The sequence below is a fragment of the Hetaerina americana genome, unplaced genomic scaffold (genome assembly GCF_022747635.1).
Source record: "Hetaerina americana unplaced genomic scaffold, ioHetAmer1.1.p SCAF_59, whole genome shotgun sequence".
Taxonomy (NCBI): Eukaryota; Metazoa; Arthropoda; class Insecta; order Odonata; family Calopterygidae; genus Hetaerina; species Hetaerina americana.
Window position 1 is genome coordinate 1,249,003 of NW_027287194.1, and position 18,498 is coordinate 1,267,500.

The following is an 18,498-nucleotide window of genomic DNA, read 5'->3' on the forward strand; positions in this document are numbered from 1 at the left end:
ACCGTGCTGGGTTTTCGTCAATAAATGCCCAAGGTAGTCTGGTGTGTAGTTACCCCTTATCGTACACCCTAGTGGTGTACCACGCATGTATATACCCTGCAAGTCACTCAGGGCACGTGTGACAGGGGGTTTTAGGCCACCAGACTTCCGAAACTGAATGAATGTGTTTGAGGTTACTGGCTCGCAGGTAAGTTCATGGACCATGTCTCTCTGTGTTCCCACGTCAGGCGTCGGGTTCTGCGCCGTCCTCGTCGCATTCTACGTCTCGTTCTACTACAACGTGATCATCGGATGGGCGCTCTACTTCCTCGTGGCCTCCGCCTCCCACGCGCCCTCCTCCTCCGATCTCCCCTGGCTCCACTGCAACAACTCGTGGAACACGGACGACTGCTGGGAGGGCGTGGCGGCCGCCGCCACTGTCGCGGCCACCGTCGCCACCGTCCCCGCGCCCCCCGAGGCCCTCCACGTCCCTGGCCCAACCGCCCACCACTCGCTCCTGGCGCGCGGCAACCAAGGGGCGCACCATCACCACCTTCACCAGCATCACCACCACCACCACCTACCCGCCGTCTCCCCCGGCGACGGTCTCCTGTTTCGCGGGCTGCACGCGGCTGGCGCCGGCGCCACCGCGATGCACCACGCCTCGGCGGCGCACGTCCACGCCGCGGCGGTGCAGGTCGCCGCCGACGCAGAGCACCACCACGCCGCACATGAGCCCGTCGCCCGCCCCGCCAACTCCCCGGCCTCAGAGTACTTTCAGTGAGTACGGCACCTCCTTGCTGCTGCTCTACTCCCGCTCCAAGCATGCATGATTCATTCACTGGTGTACGATTTAGGCTTCCCATTCCATAACCTCCACTAACAAACACAGCCTTATTTCCAGCACTACAATAATTCTCTCTTCAATCCCGCATACTTCCTTCCTCCTTTTACTCCATCCAACATTCCTATCCTTTTCCGACTCTATTCTCGTTTCCTCATTTCGATCTTCCCTCTCTATCTCGCAGTTTTCTCCATCATTCTATTCCATTGAAATTCTGTGCATGTTAGATATATATATATATATATATATATAATATATATATATATATATATATATATATTTATTTATAAAATATCTTCGAAATGGAACGCTCTTCGGCGACGCACAAATATATAAAAACACAGATGTAGATTTTTAGAATATAGAGACACAAAGAAAGGACACTCACAATTTGTTATTTGACGTTTCGACAGCACGGCTGTCGTCTTCAGAATGGCGTTCTCGGGGAAGAGCGGAGAGGACATTTGTGGGGAGGAGGTTGGGAAAGGAGAGGTGAGGGACCAATAGGAAATGAATAAGTGGGTGGGGGGATATGTAGGCAGCCATATGATGAATTCAGTGGGCCACTGAATGCATCATATGGCTGCCTACATATCCCCCCCACCCCCTTGTTCATTTCCTATTGGTCCCTTTACCTCTCCTTCCCCCACCTCTCCCTCTCCGCATATCCTCTCCGCTCTTCCCCGAGAACGCCATTCTGAAGACGACAGCCGTGCTGTCGAAACGTCAAATAACAAATATATGTTGCACATACACACGCATAGTGTGTGTATGTGCAACATATATTTATCGAGAGAGATTGGTGTTTACGTGTACTATTTGCATAATATTTATTTATCTTAGACTCGTAAGAGTGCTGGAAGATGCAAAAGAAAAATTTTACTGAAATTAATACAAATATAACTATGCTTTTAAATGCTCTGTGTTGATGTTGAAGCCATAAATCATGTCACAGTAATATAGAAAAGGCTCACTCAATGAGGAATATGTAAGTTTATTTCAAATTCAGCTCAAAGGCTTTCAATTGCAAATTAAGTGGGCAGATTTGGACTTTTGGAATTGTCGACGTAATTTGCATCAGTATCAAGATATGCGTAGTGATAGGAAATAAAATCTTTCCCGGAGAGATACATTTCCTATTCAATTTAAAGCCATAAAATTAGACATACACATTTGACAATTCATATTAAAGTAAAATCACTCTAGATTAAATGGGTCACTTCTGTTAAGAACTGGTATTCTCAGGTCTTAAGGACAGGAGTCGTTCCCCCCCTGGTGGCCTACTATCTGAATCATCCAAAGAAAAACAAAGATATCTCGAAGATCTAATTTTTGTTAATTTTAGAGCACTTCATTTGTAGAAAGATAATGAATGTCAATTAGGACGGCGTTTCCCTGGAAACGAAGGTGTCGCTTGGTGGTTAAGCAGCACTTCAAACTCCTTGCCAAATGAGAGAGTGCTAATATAAGAATAAAAAAAATTGCGTTTTCCACGAAAACCAACAAACATTCAATTCGAGACGTATTGCAAAACTGTAATTTCGAGGGTTTTACGCTCCGAGTGTATTTTTGTATTCAAATATTATCAGAATTTAAAAGGAAAATTTTTACAATAGACTAAATTCCGTACCGTCCATTCGATTTCCTCGGCAATTGACCATTTTTAATCAATATCGAGATCAATGTTTAGTCGACTCGAATTGATACCTCCAAATGGATCCTCTGCTCGAATCCACCAATTCCATTCGATCTAATTTCCGACTGTTTAAATACGAGCTTCTCATGAACTTTAGCTGAATAGATGTAAATAAAACAGTTTCTGGCGTCACTTGGTGGAAACTCTTCATATTGAACTTAAAATTTAGCCACTTGCTTTTCTACATAGAAATGGAAAAGCCAAGTAGTTTAATTTTAAGCTGAATAGATGCCATTGGATCGATTTAGTCTCAAATTCACTTCCCAGAGAGGATTTTCTTTTCAGCAAAATGGATCTAGGGAAACGGGACACAATAGGTTTACTCTTTGTCCAAAGGAATAATCCAAAGAAATTGCAGGAATTAATATTTTGCGATACATGCTCAATTCCTCTTCCGTTTATTTTGTCCACAGATTTCAGTGTCTATAGGCGAATTCAAATCAAGTTTTTTTCAAATATTATTTATTTTCCTTTTGAATGAAAATGGAATTATAGTTTGCCAGGAATATGTTTTGACCAGGAATCATTTCGTTCGATAGTAAACCGTTTTGCATAAAATTGTTTGAGAGAGGCACCGGGCACAGCGTTTATCTTAAAAATGGCACACAACGCATAATTTTCCAATAGGTTATGCTTATATCATAGACATGAAATCATTATAGTTTTGACATACCATGCACTTTGTTTTTTTATTTATGCCTTACCATATCTTATAAAATAAGTCGTCCACCCAAGCAGAATTCAGTCTGTCAAAATTAAATTTTTTGATTGCAAAATTTTCAAATTTGTGGCAGACTATCATTAAAAATTTTTATACTTCGGCAAACAATATACTTCACAATTTTTTTCAGTAAAAATGAATCGTCTCCTTGCTGAAGATGTTGAAACTGTATTATTAGCCCCATCGTACTACGGTAGGAGAGATCGTAACAGTTAGATTAGAGAGGTTAGGTGTAGAACAGATATATGACGTTATCATTAGCATACCCTCAATCTATAAGCACCTAGGGGTCACACAATTCAACGTCCCGTCTGCCGGACGGCGTACTCAACTTGTACTCGTACTCGAAGTGCTCACCAGATAGCACCTCAAGAAGGTACACATCTGAAAAATATCCTACTGCCTTTTTTCCCATTCAAACTCAGGTTCTCACCACCGCAGCATACCGACCCCAATGTTACTTAGGAGTTTTTAACGGAGTGGGTTTTGCATATTGAGAAAAGCCAGGGTTTAGAACACGTTAGCCGTGTAATATATTATCGCGAGATTGGTACTTACTGCTACAAGTACAAGTGAATACACGAAGCACACCTTCTTCGTCTTTGCGAAATCACCGAAATCATTACTTTCATGGATATTTTCAAAGTGTGAGTCAGATCGGGCTCAAGTTACAAAGGAAGGTCTCTGACATATTCCCCCGATTTGCGCAAAATGCGGCATTAAAAGAAAACAGAAATGAAACGCTAGGATCTGGTGGTTGTAAAAAAAAAGCATTCGACGTTTTTCTTTCTTTAAAAAGTGGGCAAGAAAGGGGGTGCTCCTCCTCCTGAAGACAAAAGGGTTTAACCCCCCCCCCTCCCATTGGGGTGGGGCGGGAGAGAGGTGGCGAGCAAATAACGATGGTCCCCCCTCCCCTAAACGACAAGTTGATCAAACATTCACACTTGTCGCGCCAATCGCCGTCCTCTCCGGCTCATCTACTCTCCCTCCTTTTCATTTGCCTAACGACCGTACCACTCCACCGTGTCTGCTCTCAGCCGTGCTGTCCTTGAAATGCAAGGAAGCGGAGGTCTGCATGACTTGGGCGTCCCCAAGTGGCAGCTGGTTCTCTGCGTCTTCCTTGTCTACACAATGCTCTACCTCTCCCTCTTCAAAGGGGTCAAGTCCTCCGGTAAGTATGCAAATGAAAACCACTTAGATGCAAGAAAATTAATAATCAAGCGGTCCTAGAAGTAGGACCTTTCGACGCGTTTCTCGAGACTACAAGTCCATTGACGAGTCATTTGAAAAACTGTCTTGAATGCCGTTGAAATTTCAAAAGAAAAATCTTTAATTTCGACAAGTAATAAGTTTCGCGACATCAACAGATTCCGCAGATTTACAAGGACTTGTGAAATGGCCTGTCGCTCAGAGAAACGGGTCCCTAGACCCGTAAATTAGCTATATTTAGAGAAATAATGTGAAAATCCTATTTCTACAACTATCGTAATACTGCATGTAAAATCATGACATAAAACTAGAGAATAATTAGCTATAGTCTATAATCTACGTTTTTAAAAAGTAACTTTTCCTCAGGAACTAAAATAAAGCCGGATAATTATATCCAAAGTTTCACAGGGATTTTTTATAGTAGGTGGTCTATATTTAGACAAATTTATAATATTCTAATTATATAATGTTTAATCATTATTGACAGCTAGTTACGAATGTATTTTGTGGAAGTTGAAACGTACAAAATGTAGTGATTGTGAATCTATCATTTGCGTTTCATAATTTCTTGGGGACTTGAAAAGAACCATATAGATTGATGCGTTTTACGGAATTTCATGCTTCTCAGGCACCCTGTAAAATGGTATCCATTGCCATCGCATTTCAACCGTTTCACTGATCTTCAGGTCGATCCATAGGTCATGAGGAGAGAAACTTGTCAATAATGGACTCTTATTTGCTTAAACCTAATGAGTTAATCGTTTATTTTGCAGATCCACTAAAACTCATTTCGCTTCGATCATTCAAAAAATAAATTAATGTGGGCTGGCAGTGACGTGCGGATTGATGGGATTTTGCTTATTAGCCGACTTAAAATATTTCGGATCACTTTAGTTTCTGCTTACTTGACTAGTAAATGAGCAATGAGCTTTAATATGTTTGTTGAGCCTACATAATGATTGGAAAAAATAAGCAGCACCACTCAAAATAAGACAGGTGGTGAATTAAAGAAAATTAAAATGTGCCAAATACTTAATTTTCAATAACATCGGTCGAATTCCCGGAGTTCCCTGTAGAGCAAATTTCCACGAGTTTTTCCAGGATGGCGGGCGCCCTGAGATACTAAACAATTAACTTTTACATGCCAAAAAATGTGACTAACATTCTGATTGTGAATCACTTTGCCAGTTCTCCTGTGAAAATAAGGAGAGTGGAATTAAAACTCAACTGCCGAAACATGTAAGCTCAAAAAATTGGGGGAATCAGACTTAGCCATGTGAGGAGGAGTCGTGATTTGGCCAGATGTATTTTGTCTATTACTACCGGCATAAACAGCCTGGCAGCTCAAGTGTTACCACCAAAAGAGTATGATTAGTTTTATTCCAATACCTGTAACTTCAAAGTAAGTAAGAGAGATGCCGTAACATTAACTTTAAACGGAGTCATCAACTAATCTGCATTAAAATGCAACAATTCCAAAGTGTTAAAATTATTCCTAGTCCAAGCAAATTATTAGTACACTTTGAAATTTCTGCATTCTATAACTTCAAGCCTAATAGCCTACATAGGTAATGAACCTAGAATTTATTCATGCCACTTGATGACAACTCGTTTATCATCAATGCTATACGCTCAAATAGCAGTCATTCCATAAAAAACATTTCGCACATATACCCTACGGAAAGGATGTCTTTATAATCTATGGCTATGAATAGAAGTGTATGATGAGATATTATGGCTTAAAAAAAGCCAGAATAACTTTAAATGCCATGAAAAGGTATTGACAAATATTCAAAAGTAGATTCAATGTCATTAGACACCCTATTGACTTTTTTCAACTTTCCTATCTATAGGAGCAATCCAAATATTTACCATAATGATAGTAATGTTAAATATTAACTTTAAATGATTATTCAGTCATCCAAAGTGTTGCAAGTATTACTTAGTGCATTTCATAATTAGTTTGAAAGGTATGGGATGAGAATTAATCAAAAACGAGAGACAAGGCAACAAAAAAGAAAGGAACAAATATTATATTACTTCCAGTTTAAAAACATAATTAATGTGTGTGCGCTTGAAACTATTTTTAACTCTTTCTTTATGAACAATGCCATGAAAAAAGTATCAGCTACCGTAAAATAATAACATTTAATTTCATGGAATTTATCTTTCTTTAGCTGGAGCAATGATAAAAAGATAAGGTGCCTGCAACTGGATCATTTGCATTCATTCCGAATATCTTTTGGGTCTGTTTTTATAAGTCAATGTTGTGATGAGAAAAATGTTGGTTACCTCCAACCTAGGGACAAGTTTTTGTACTTTAAGAGGACAACTCTCAAAATTGGTGGTCGATCAGGTGGTAGAGTGGCAATCCAGAGACTTGAATGACTGCAGCAAAAGATATCAGCAAAGGAATAATTGAAAGCAAGCCAAATTTATGAAAATCAAATGCCTCTTTTTCTATAAATATGCCAGATATTTCATTATCCCCCAGTAATTTATCCTCTCTTCAACAAAGCCCAAGAAACTGAGGGAAATTCCGTGACAGTAACATTGATTAACAGAGTCATCCACTAAATGTGCATTACAGTGCTACAATTTCAGAGTTTAAAAATCATTTGCCATGACTCAAAACTTTGAAGTGTAAAAGATCACCTTCGTAGCTTATCTGGATAAAACAATCAGCCGGAAATCGAGGGATCTGGGTTCGACTACTGGTCAAGGCGTTGGATTTTTACGCTCTGATATTGCTCACCTTAACAGTTCATATTCTTTGCTGATAAATTTAATCCAACTAGTGCTACATTTTCTATGTTCCTTAGTGCAAAAATAAAGAGGGGGTAAATACTGATTACGCTAACCATGTAAAGGAAAGCTTTAAACAGAATTCGCCGACTGCACCTTGTAGATAAGTGTGTCATCATGTGACTATTTACAAATAAGGACAAGAGACCTGGGCTAAGATCTGGCTGGAACCTAAGGAAATACCCAATGAAATTTGAAGCAAGGTGTTTCTCTGGGAACAGATCTTACAGGAAAAATAGTGATGCCACAAGTAAAGGAACTGCACCGCTTTATCAGATTTCTACATCAGTTCAATCTTCTCAAACAGCAATTAGGATGAAACGAGATCCATCCCCACCTAACACAATCAACATTCAGGTGTGGGTGATTTTGTGGGGATTTTCCTGCGTGGGTTTTTTTATAGGGGTTAGGGAGAACGTGGCATCGGGTTTATTCAACCCGATTCTCCCTAGCTAATCCCACGAACCTCATTTTCTGCTTTGACTTTCCTTATTTTATTGTTCTCTATCTTCATTCTCTATTGTTTACTTTGGGTCTATGTGAATGTGTAGGCGTATCCTTAATTTATTTAAGTATATGTATTCATATGTATGGGTGTTTATGTGCGTATTAATGTATGAACAGAGTCCGTAATATAAGTATCAGGACTGATCCCAAAAATGAAAATGTATTGCAGTTATCGTTACAATTACTTAATATTCTTCAAAACACATTCCTCCTGCATCCATACACGTAGCTCGGCACGTCTGCCACTCGTCAAAAGCCCGCTGGAAGTAAGTTTCCTGAATACTGTTGAGAGCGTATGCCGTCGCCGCTTGAGACGCCTCAATGGAGTCCAACCGATATCCTTTGAGCTCATTTGAGCCATCGTTTGAAGCAATTGCGTTCTTGAGAAAATCTTTATCTTCCTGGACGCAGTCCAAAATGTCTTGCGAAATTTCCACCGCGACAGTTTTTTTTCCTCGCTCAAGACTTTCGCCACAAGCTTCACGCAGACTTTCCTCATCGTAAGATCCTCTGTTACAATGGCGTGGACTGTTCCAACTGAAACGCCGGTCTCACCCCATATAAGGGTGATGGTTAAACGCCTGTCAGAGTACAAAACTTCTTCCACTCTGGCCACCTGAGCATCGGTTCGAGCAGTCGTCGGGAGTCCGACGCGGTGCCCATCTTCGACGAGCTCCCGGCCTTCCTTAAACATTTTGTGCTACTCCAAAACTCTTGTACATCTTAAGGCATCATCCCCATAAGCCTCTTTAATGAGTTCAAGGGTCTTCGACGCGGATTTCCCGAGTTTAACGCGAAACTCCATTGTATAGCGTTGCTCCACGGTGCGCTCAATTCTGGCGCGACGACGCCACAAACAATCACACGTCCCAAAATTCACCTCCTGTCTCAACGTATGCCCGGAGGTGACTATAATAAAATGCACCTGAATGGTGGGGGACCCCTCTACCGAGCCTACCGGTCAGAACCCCATCCACCGCTCCGTTGATCCGGACGGACCCTGTATGTATACATATGTATGTATATATATATATATATATATATATATATATATATATATATATATATATATATATATATATATATATATATATATATAGCATAAACAGTTGTGTCCATCCAAAAACCTACCTTAACCGGTAGATTACCTTAAAAAAATAGCAAAAAACACAGTAACCAACTCGAAGGTCGGTTTGGTAGGTGATGGTACAATTCACCCAGTATTCAACCCTCTGCGGTGTGAAATTCACACATCAGGGATAGGGCCAGCTCCTTTCCCTGTGCCGGTTATAGTTTCCCAGGATGATCTGGTACCCAAAAAATCACTTAAGCTTGAATGGAGCTGCAGGTGCCCAGAGTGCCTCGCCCGGGAATCGAACCCGGGACGCTCCGGTCAGCCTTCCAAAGCTCTACCCACTGGACTGGAAACACACACACATATATATATGTATATATATATATATATATATATATATATATATATATATATATATAGTATATATATATATAATTATATATATATGTATATATATATACATATATATAACTATAAATACATATATCCCTCCCCGGACTACAAGCTTGACGTGGTGGAAGGGCTTGTGCGTTCCGATGACCCCTGGAGCTGTGCTGGCGGGAGTAATAATAACTGCTCCTGGTAGGGTCACCCATGCCAGATAGGTCGAAGGTTAGGAGCCAGACGAAAGGTAGTCCACGCAGCGTCTGTTCCTCAGTGAGGCGGCTGCAATGGCGTCTGACCCCAGTGGGGCGGCCAGTAAGTGATGAGGTAGGCAAAGGGAAACTACCTTAATTATTAATCCCAAAATAAATATGTTGGTCAATACAGAGAATTTTGGTCCTGGCAAAAAAGGGGCTTGGCCAAATCAGCTGTGTTTCGTGCCCGGCGCGACGGAGGCAAGGCTTCTGCGGGTCTGCATCCCACGAAACCCTTGCAAGGGAAAACCAGCAGTAGCAGGACAGAAGACGCAGGGAAAGAAGACCACATTAGTTAAAATGGGAACGTGGAATGTTTGGACAATGATAAGGACAGAAAATTTGGAGAATATTAAGCCAGAGATGGAAAGGGGAAATAAAGATATTTTAGGTCTATGCGAGGTGAGATGGAAAGATAGCGGGGATTACTGGAGTGAAAATTATAGAATAACATACGGGGTCGGGGACGAGTGCCAACAAGGGGCTGCCATAGTATTATATGAAGAGGTAGAAAGAAGCGTAGTCAAGAGAAGGTAACGGATAGAATACTTCCACTAGAGATAAAAGCAGAACCGTCGAACTTGGTTGTTATTCATGTATACATGCCACCGAGCAACCGTACGGAGGAAAAGGTCGATACGATATACGATCAATTAGAGCACATAACCGCGGGTATTCCTGCAGTGAAACATTTGATAGTGATAGGGGATTGGAATACGACGGTAGGCGAAGGAAAAATAGTGATGAGGTGAGGGACTAGGGTTAAGGTACGAGGAATAACCGCGGGGAGAAAGCAGTTGAGTTCTGCAGGAGACAGGGGTTGGTCTTCAGCAACACTTGGTTTAGAAACCACAAAAGACGCAGGTATGCATGGAAAATGCCAGGTGACTCAGAAAGTTATTAGCTAGATTATATCCTGGTTAGACACAGGTTTAGTAACAGAGTGATAAATTCGCACCGCTTCTCGGAAGCGGATGCGGACTCTGACTACAATTAAGTTGCTAGGAAACGTAGCGTCCGTTTCAAAAAGATAAGGAAGGAGCGGCGGTTTAGGTAATGAATGTAGAAGCATTAAACCGTTTGAAAGGGTAGGAATACCAACAGGTGGTAAAGAATGGAGGATGGTAAAGAGCTAAGTACTATAAAAGAAAGTATCAAGAAAGCGTTATCGAGAGCCGCAAAAGACACTGTTGGAACCGTTAACGCGAAAAGAACAAGGAAACCATGGATCATGGATGAGGTGATTACAAAGATGGGTGAGCGGAGAAAATTGGAGAATGTAAACACAGAGTCAGAGAAAATAAAGTAAAACGAATTAAACAATAAATTGATGTGGGCTAAAAATAAATCAAAGGAAGCATGGTTGAAGACGCAGGGCGAGGATATGGAAAGCCTGCGGAGGAAGGGTGAAATCGGTGCGCTTTCGAAAACAGAGATAAGACGGTAAGATAATATTTGGCACAGGAAGGATTACTAACAGGCAGTACAGGAAATCTTGGAGAATGGCAAAGAGCTTAATACTATCGAAGAAAAATGGGAAATTATCAAGGAGGCGTTGTCTAAAGCCTCAAAAGGTACTAATTCGAACCGTTGACGCGAAATAGAATAGGAAACAATGGGTCACGGATAAGATGATTACAAAGATGGATGAGAGGAGAAAATGGAAGAATGTAAATACGGAGTTAGGCAAAATGAAGTACTAAGAATGAAACAATAAATTTGAGGCTGGCAACAAATAAAGCAAAAGAAGAATGGTGGAAGACGCAGTGCAAGGATATGGAAAGTCTGCAGAGGAAGGGTGAAATCGGTGCGCTGTTCAGCAAAGTTAAATCTTTATCGGGAAGTAAGAAAGGAAGATATATGCTAACAGTTAGAGATAAGGCGGGTAAGGTAATAGTTGACGCAAGAAAGATCCAAGGGAAATGGAAGGAATATATGAAAGAACTGTATAGTATAGAACTTAGACCAACAAAGTTAGACATAGAAAAGGAACATTACATAGAGGAAGATAGCTTAGGTCCAGGCATACTCGACGATGAGATAAAAAGGAGATGAACCTAAATAAGGCCGTGGGTGTGGATAACATTCCCGCGGAACTTTTAAAATGCTTAGGAAAATGTGGGAGAAAGAGGCTATATGGGCTCATCCATAGTATTTATGAGGAAGGAATCTGGCCAGAAGACTGTGAGATTAGATTTAGTTCCTATCCTGGATAAGTTAATGGCTACATGTTGTGAGTACTACAGGACAATAAGTTTGATAACCCACGCAGCTAAAGTTGTTCTCAGGATCATAAACAAAAGGATAGAGAGTAGGGAAAAATATTACTTAGGGGATTCAGTGTGGGTTGAGGAAGGGGAGAGGTACGCGTGATGCCATTGCATAATGAAATTATTAATCGAGAGGAATATAGAACACAACCAGGAGGTATTTGCCTGTTTTGTTGATTTCGAACAAGCGTTGATAGAGTGAACTTGGAAAAATTAATGTGTATTCTGCAGAAAATATGAATAGATTGGAGGGAAAGTAGGCTAACCTGCAACCTGTACATGTCTCAGACTGCACAGCTGCGAGTGGGGAACGGGGAGTCCGGATGGACAGTGTTAGGAAGAGGTGTAAGGAGGGTTGCCTATTATCACCGTTGCTGTTCAACCTGTATGCAGAGGAAACGATTAAAGAGGCATGGGGAGAGCTGGAGGTAGGAATGAAAGTGGGCGGGGAATTCGTAAAATCAGTTAGGTTTGCTGATGACCAAGCTTTTGTTTGTCAGTCAGCTAAGAGGTTGCAAGCATTGCTGATTGAATTGGAAATTCAGTGCGACAGGTATGGGATGAGAATCAATATTAATAAAACAAAGGTTATGCTATTTTCTAGAAAGAAAAAGGCTAAGCTTAACATTAAAATAGGAGGGCAAAAATTAGAGCAGGTAGAACAGCTTACGTATCTCTGTAGCGTTTTGGACCAACACGGTAATGTAGTAGGGACGTAAGTAAAAGAATTGCGTTAGGCAAAGAGGCTTTCACAAGGAGGAGGGAGTTGATGACAGGAACGTTGAGTAAGGTTGTTAAGAAAAGTCTCGTAAAAACTTTGGTATGGAGCGTAGCTATGTACGTTGCGGAAACGTGGTAATTGAAGCAGGAGGATAGACGTAGACTGGAGGCTTTTGAAATGTGGGACCGAAGAAGGATAGAGAAGGTGAAATGGACATAGAAGAAAGCAAATGAGGAAGTACTTGGTATGGTGGGTGAAGAGAGGGGTGTGTTGGGAGAAATCCTATTGAGGCAGGAAAAGCAGAAGGAAGGGGGTATTGGCCGGCAGCAGGATGTTGAAGACTGTAATCGAGGGGAGAATGTTAGGCGAACGAGGATAGAGAAGGAAAAGGATAGGAATGTTGGACGGGATGAAGGGAGGAATAAAGTACTCCGAGATGAAGAGGGACCTGATGTAGAGTAGGATGTTGTGCTTAGCTAGGGGCACAAATTATTTTAATTAGTAATTATGTCCATCCAAAAACCTATCTTTACCGGTAGATTACCTAATTATATATATATATATATATATATATATATATATATATATACATACTTATATCTGTTTCTGAATATATGAGTATTTATTCGCCGTTGGGCGGGATTTCGTGTTTGAATGTGTATTTGGCCTATGTGGCTCATCTCTTTCTTCTGGCTATGCGTGCCACGAAACGCACTGTTCCTTTCTTGTATGATAGTGTATGAATTCTAACCCAAGGTCTTTTCCTCTTTTGTGTGGTGTATTTCTCCTTTGGTGGGTGAAACAGCCCTCTGCCGCCATCTCTTGGCTAAAGAATCGGGGCGCTTGGCGACATATTAGACCCACGGATCTCAGGGTAAATTACGTTTCCTCGATAGCTCAAGTGGTTAAGAGCATCCGCCCGGCAAGTGGAAAGATCCGAGGTTTGAGTCCCGGTCAAGGAAATATTTTTACTCTTGTGATCCGTTCGATTCCGCCTCCCCACCTCTATTGTGTTCGTCCTTTATGTGTGTTCCTATCCCTTTTCCTTATATCTGTTTCTGAATATATGAGTATTTATTCGCCGTTGGGCGGGATTTCGTGTTTGAATGTGTATATATATATATATATATATATATATATATATATATATATATATATATATATATATATATATATATATATATGTTTGTGTGTGTGTGTGTGTCTGTGTGTGCCTGTGGGTTTGGGTACAGTTTATTCCTTTTTCTTTTCCGTGTGCAAATCTGTGTTGAATGAATGAATTAATATCTGTCTATAAGTATTTATGTGTATGAATGAATGTAACTATAAGTTTATAGACTAATATAATATGTAGTCCACGTTGGGCTAACTGGAAAAAGGGACCATTGGGTTTCAATTTTGCCGAAATAAAGACCTCTATCTATCTATCTATAGTCCAGGAAGAAATTATAATTATATGCTGACATTGAGGAGCAATTCAACAGAGATGATGAGGCCTGATTATACAAGGTCTCAGTAAAATAATCTTTAAATTTAACCTTCAATCGAGCTGAAACATCAGTTTTAAAATCGCCAGTTTTGTCCAAACCAGATGTTGGAACGATCCTTAACACAAATATGGATTTGCCTTGGTTAGCCTATAGGCTAACCTAATCTTTAAACATGCAAGATGTGTTAATACTTGTATTCCCTCATTAGGGTGCACTTGGGGTAGCTTTCAATGCTGGTAGTTTTTTGGAAATCTTAATGTATAACTGAAAATATACAACTGTCTATGTTTGCTGAATTGTGGACGATTTTCAAGTTTGGTCGGTTGATGTGCATGTTTTGGCAGAGTTGGTTTTAAAGCAGTTACTGATGGCATACCTTCTCTCACTTTGGCCCTCTCGGGGACTGGCTGGTGACATGGGGGGAACGATGGGGTCGGGTTGGTCAGGCAAGGTGGTGTGGGTCACGGCAACGCTCCCCTACGTCGTGCTGAGCATCCTGCTGGTCCGAGGTCTGATGCTCCCGGGGGCCATGTCCGGGATATCCTATTACTTGAGTCCAGAGCTGCACAGACTTGGAGATACACAGGTTTGTTCATCAAAATCCTTACAGAGAACATTCACTGGAGAAAAGCACTTTAATTTCCTAATAATGATATAATGTTTATCTGGCTTTCTTTAAAATATATAGTTTCATGTTTAGCCTCTTAGATGTATTAGGTCTATGGTTTTAACTATGTATTCTATTTGGTGAACTAGAGAGATGAATTCAATTCTTTCATCCCTTATTTGTGTGCAATTTCAGAAATGGATACCTTAAAATTAAAATGTAATCATAAAATGTTCCTTGGTCAAAAAGTTCAGTATTATTTTTTTTCCTTTAATGGCAGTGTTGGGATCATTTTGAACATAACATGAAACTTCTCTTTACATTCTTCCATTTTAATTTTTAAGCCAATATTTTTATCAAAATATTTTGTCTGCTTTTGTAAAGCATCAAAATCACCCGCACAATTCTTCCTTTGAGATAATATAATGAGATGAGATATCTTGCACATATTTAAAATCCCCTTGCCCAACAAATTTTGAAATAAGATTACTGACAATGACAACTTGAAGACCAAGCACACTGCCAATGGAAACAAAAGCAGAAGAGAGAAAGAGATCCATGCAAGATTGATAAAGTCATGTCTGAATAAATTAACTGTTTACTTAACAACAATTGAGAATATGGTTATTAGATACAAAAAGTGCACATACACAAACAACATCTAAAAGCACTGGTTAATTTCTGCATGTAATCAACAATGAAAATCTCAAGACAGTGAGACACAATCAGACAGTGGTGATAGAACTCTAAAAATTTGACATTGGACATGATGTAATGGCAGCATGACTCAACCTTTGTGGACAAGATGTCTAATTAACTGTAAAATGTTGTTGACATAGGTATAATATTAGGGTTATTTTATGTAGCTCTATGATGATGGGAAAATTTTTATTCAATGCAAAGAGTTTATACATGAAATTAAAAGGGCAGACGGTATGTGTGTAGATAGATATGTATTGCAACAACTATGGCATTCAATAAGTTGGTCAAACAGGCTGCAACAACATAAAAGGGCAAACAAGCTTGGCCTTTAAACCCAACAACTTCAGGCTTCACTCTGTGGAATTTTGAGTATTCATATTAAAGTATAGGTAAAATCACACTTTTCCTATGCATAGTGCTGACATAGTACCTAGTTTGGCTACAATAGGACTTAAGGATGGATGCAGTTGAACAGATGGAAATAATAATGTGTTTGGAGGATCCAAATATCAATGTATCAGTGAAAAAAAATTTCCTCACCCTTCCACACTAATTTTGTTGAAACTAATGTTGTGCCAATAGTTGCCCTGCCCTCCACCTCTCAACTATTGCCCTCTCAACACTCCCCTTCTTGATGGTTCCCCCTGTTCACTTGAACCCCACTCTACTTCCTCCTCCTGACTTCCAGTGCAACATTGTCCAACCTCCCCCTACCCCACTCACCTCAATGTTCTTCCACCCAGCCATTATTACTGGTCTCCCCAATGGATTCACCAATTTCATTTAAGCTGTGCAAAAACACCCATCCCAAATTTCAGGCATATACAAGGGTGGGTCAATAAGTACACATGTTAGAAATGAAGAAACCATGCTTTCAAAAACTTTTTTTTTAATTTTCAACATAGTCCCCTTTTAGAAAGATACACATCTCCCAACGTTCTTGCCATTTCTTTAACCCCTCCAAAAAATAGGATTTGTCGAACTGTCCCAAATACGACTCTCTCTCGGCGATAACTTCCTCGTTTGAGCTATATTTTTCCCACGAGCCATTTCTTCATGCTAGGGAATAAGAAAAAGTTGCAGGGAGCCATATCAGGTGAATGCAGGGGATGCAGCAGCAATTCATAACATAGTTCATGCAGTTTGGCGGTGACAACTCTGGATGAATGTGCTGGTGCGTTATCGTGGTGAAACAGCACCTTCTCTTTCGCCAAATGCGGCCGTGTCTCCTTCAATTTTTTGTCAAAGCGGTCCATTAACTTGCTGTATTATTTCTCAGTGATTGTTCTTCTGTTTTCTAAAAAAATCCATGAGGATGATGCCATTTGCATCCCGAAAAACCGTTGCCATGACCTTTCCGGCCGATCGAACCATCTTTGCCTTCTTTGGAGCAGATTCACTGGGAGAAATCCATTGTTTTGATTGTTGCTTAGTTTCTGGGGTGTAATGATGAATCCAGGTTTCATCAACAGTGATAACTCGATGCAAAAACACCTTCGGATCTCGCTTAAATTACTGCAAATACTGCTTCAAAGTTGACAGCCGGATCAGCTTGTCGTCCACTGTGAGCAACCCATTGGGCCGACAATTATTTCATCGCCAACTTATCGTGTAAAATAGTAATTGCCGCTCCGGTCAACACACCCACGGCCTCTGCTACTTCGTGCACTTTCATTCGTCGATTAGCAAGAATCATGGCGTGGACTTTTTGAATGATTTCCTCGATAACCACGTCTGCCGGGCTTCCTGGTCGCTCCTCATCCAAAGCAGATATTCGCCCATGCTTAAATTCGTTGAACCAATATCCAACTGTGGTCATAGATGGCGAAGTGCCCCCATAAATAGCATCCAACTTTTCTTTTATCTCCTAGCATTTCTTACCATCCAAAAACAAAAAGCGATTTACCGAACGATGCTGCTATTTTTCCATATTAGCAAAAATCATGAAGCACGTCTTACTCGAATGGCTGCCAAATCCAAACTAAAATTTAAACCAGTCTAAAATTTGTTCCACTGTCGTTTGATAGATGGCAGCACACGATGGTAACATAAACTGCCCCCAGGAACGCCCTTTGTGGTCAAATGCAGGTACTTATTGAACCGCCCTCGGATAATCAAACTCAATGTCCCATCTTAGTGCCTGAAGATGTAATAGCAGGGTGAAAAGGTATAGACCAATAAAAATCTCTGGAAAAGTAACATTGCATATGTGTTTTAATATGACATTGGACTTTGTCTAATTAATAATAATGAAACTTCTAGTTCCACTCCTAAAGCACTCATATAATGTTGATCATTATATAAATCTTGACACTGCTCTATTTTACATTAAATTGGCAAATTCTGGGAGTAACACTCCATGGCATAATAAGAAATTTTCAATAGCCCAAATTGCACAACACTTCAAAATTATCATAATTGCATCCCCAGTTCACTTCATCATTACATTTAGCCATGTCCTTGCCTGTAATTGATCTCTCTCCAAAGTGATGGTGTTGTGCAAAAAAAAGCTTTTACTCAAACTGTATGGAGTTCCCTTCATCCATCCACTTTGGTCTTCTGCACAACATTCCCCTGTCCACATTGTGTTGCACCAACATCCGCATCCTACTCCCTGTCTCTATACTAATCCACCTACAAGTCTGCATCTCCCCCTCTATTTAGGTACATTTATGAAGTTCAATCATGCACAGAGTGCCTTGATAATGGCTCATTCTGATACCTAGACCACATTCCACATAATGAACCAGGTTAGAAATTGAACAGTGATAATATTTCCACAAAGTAAAGGCTGAAGCACCATCCAAGTCATATACATTTTGTTTATAAATGTGGATTCAAAGGGATATCAATCATTTTCAAAATTAATTTCAACCAATTATTCACAGTTGGAAGGTAGCAGTGAAAATGGAAATTATCTGAGAATGTATAAAATTTCTCTACCCTGAGCAACAAGCTATTTCTTGTACGTAACAAGAACATTCTTTTAAAATAAAGTCCTTCTCAGACAGCAAAAGAGTTTTCAATGGAGACACACAACTGCTGCCAGAGCAAAAGCATTTCTCATGCAGACAGCTGCCTCCATTTATTACTCTTAGGTGGTAATGAGTTGGATTGCTTGCAGAATAAATGTGCAAAATGCGCAGAGAATTCTTAGTCCAGGTTGAAATATGAAATGTATCCATATAGAAGTTTCTTAATTTCAGCCAAGAAAAGTAAGAGGCACTCATAGCC

At 40.3% G+C, this 18,498-nt stretch overlaps 1 protein-coding gene across 1 annotated transcript in view; it reads left to right on the top strand.

Moving 5' to 3' along the window:
- Positions 1-18,498, top strand: part of LOC139694897 (sodium-dependent noradrenaline transporter-like) — a 511,521-nt gene that overhangs the window by 478,495 nt on the left and 14,528 nt on the right. Inside the window, exons 4-7 of the mRNA XM_071593399.1 lie at positions 228-433; positions 716-759; positions 4,278-4,411; positions 14,402-14,541. Of these exons, the coding sequence (XP_071449500.1) occupies positions 228-433; positions 716-759; positions 4,278-4,411; positions 14,402-14,541 (524 nt within the window). The remainder of the gene's footprint in view (positions 1-227; positions 434-715; positions 760-4,277; positions 4,412-14,401; positions 14,542-18,498) is intronic.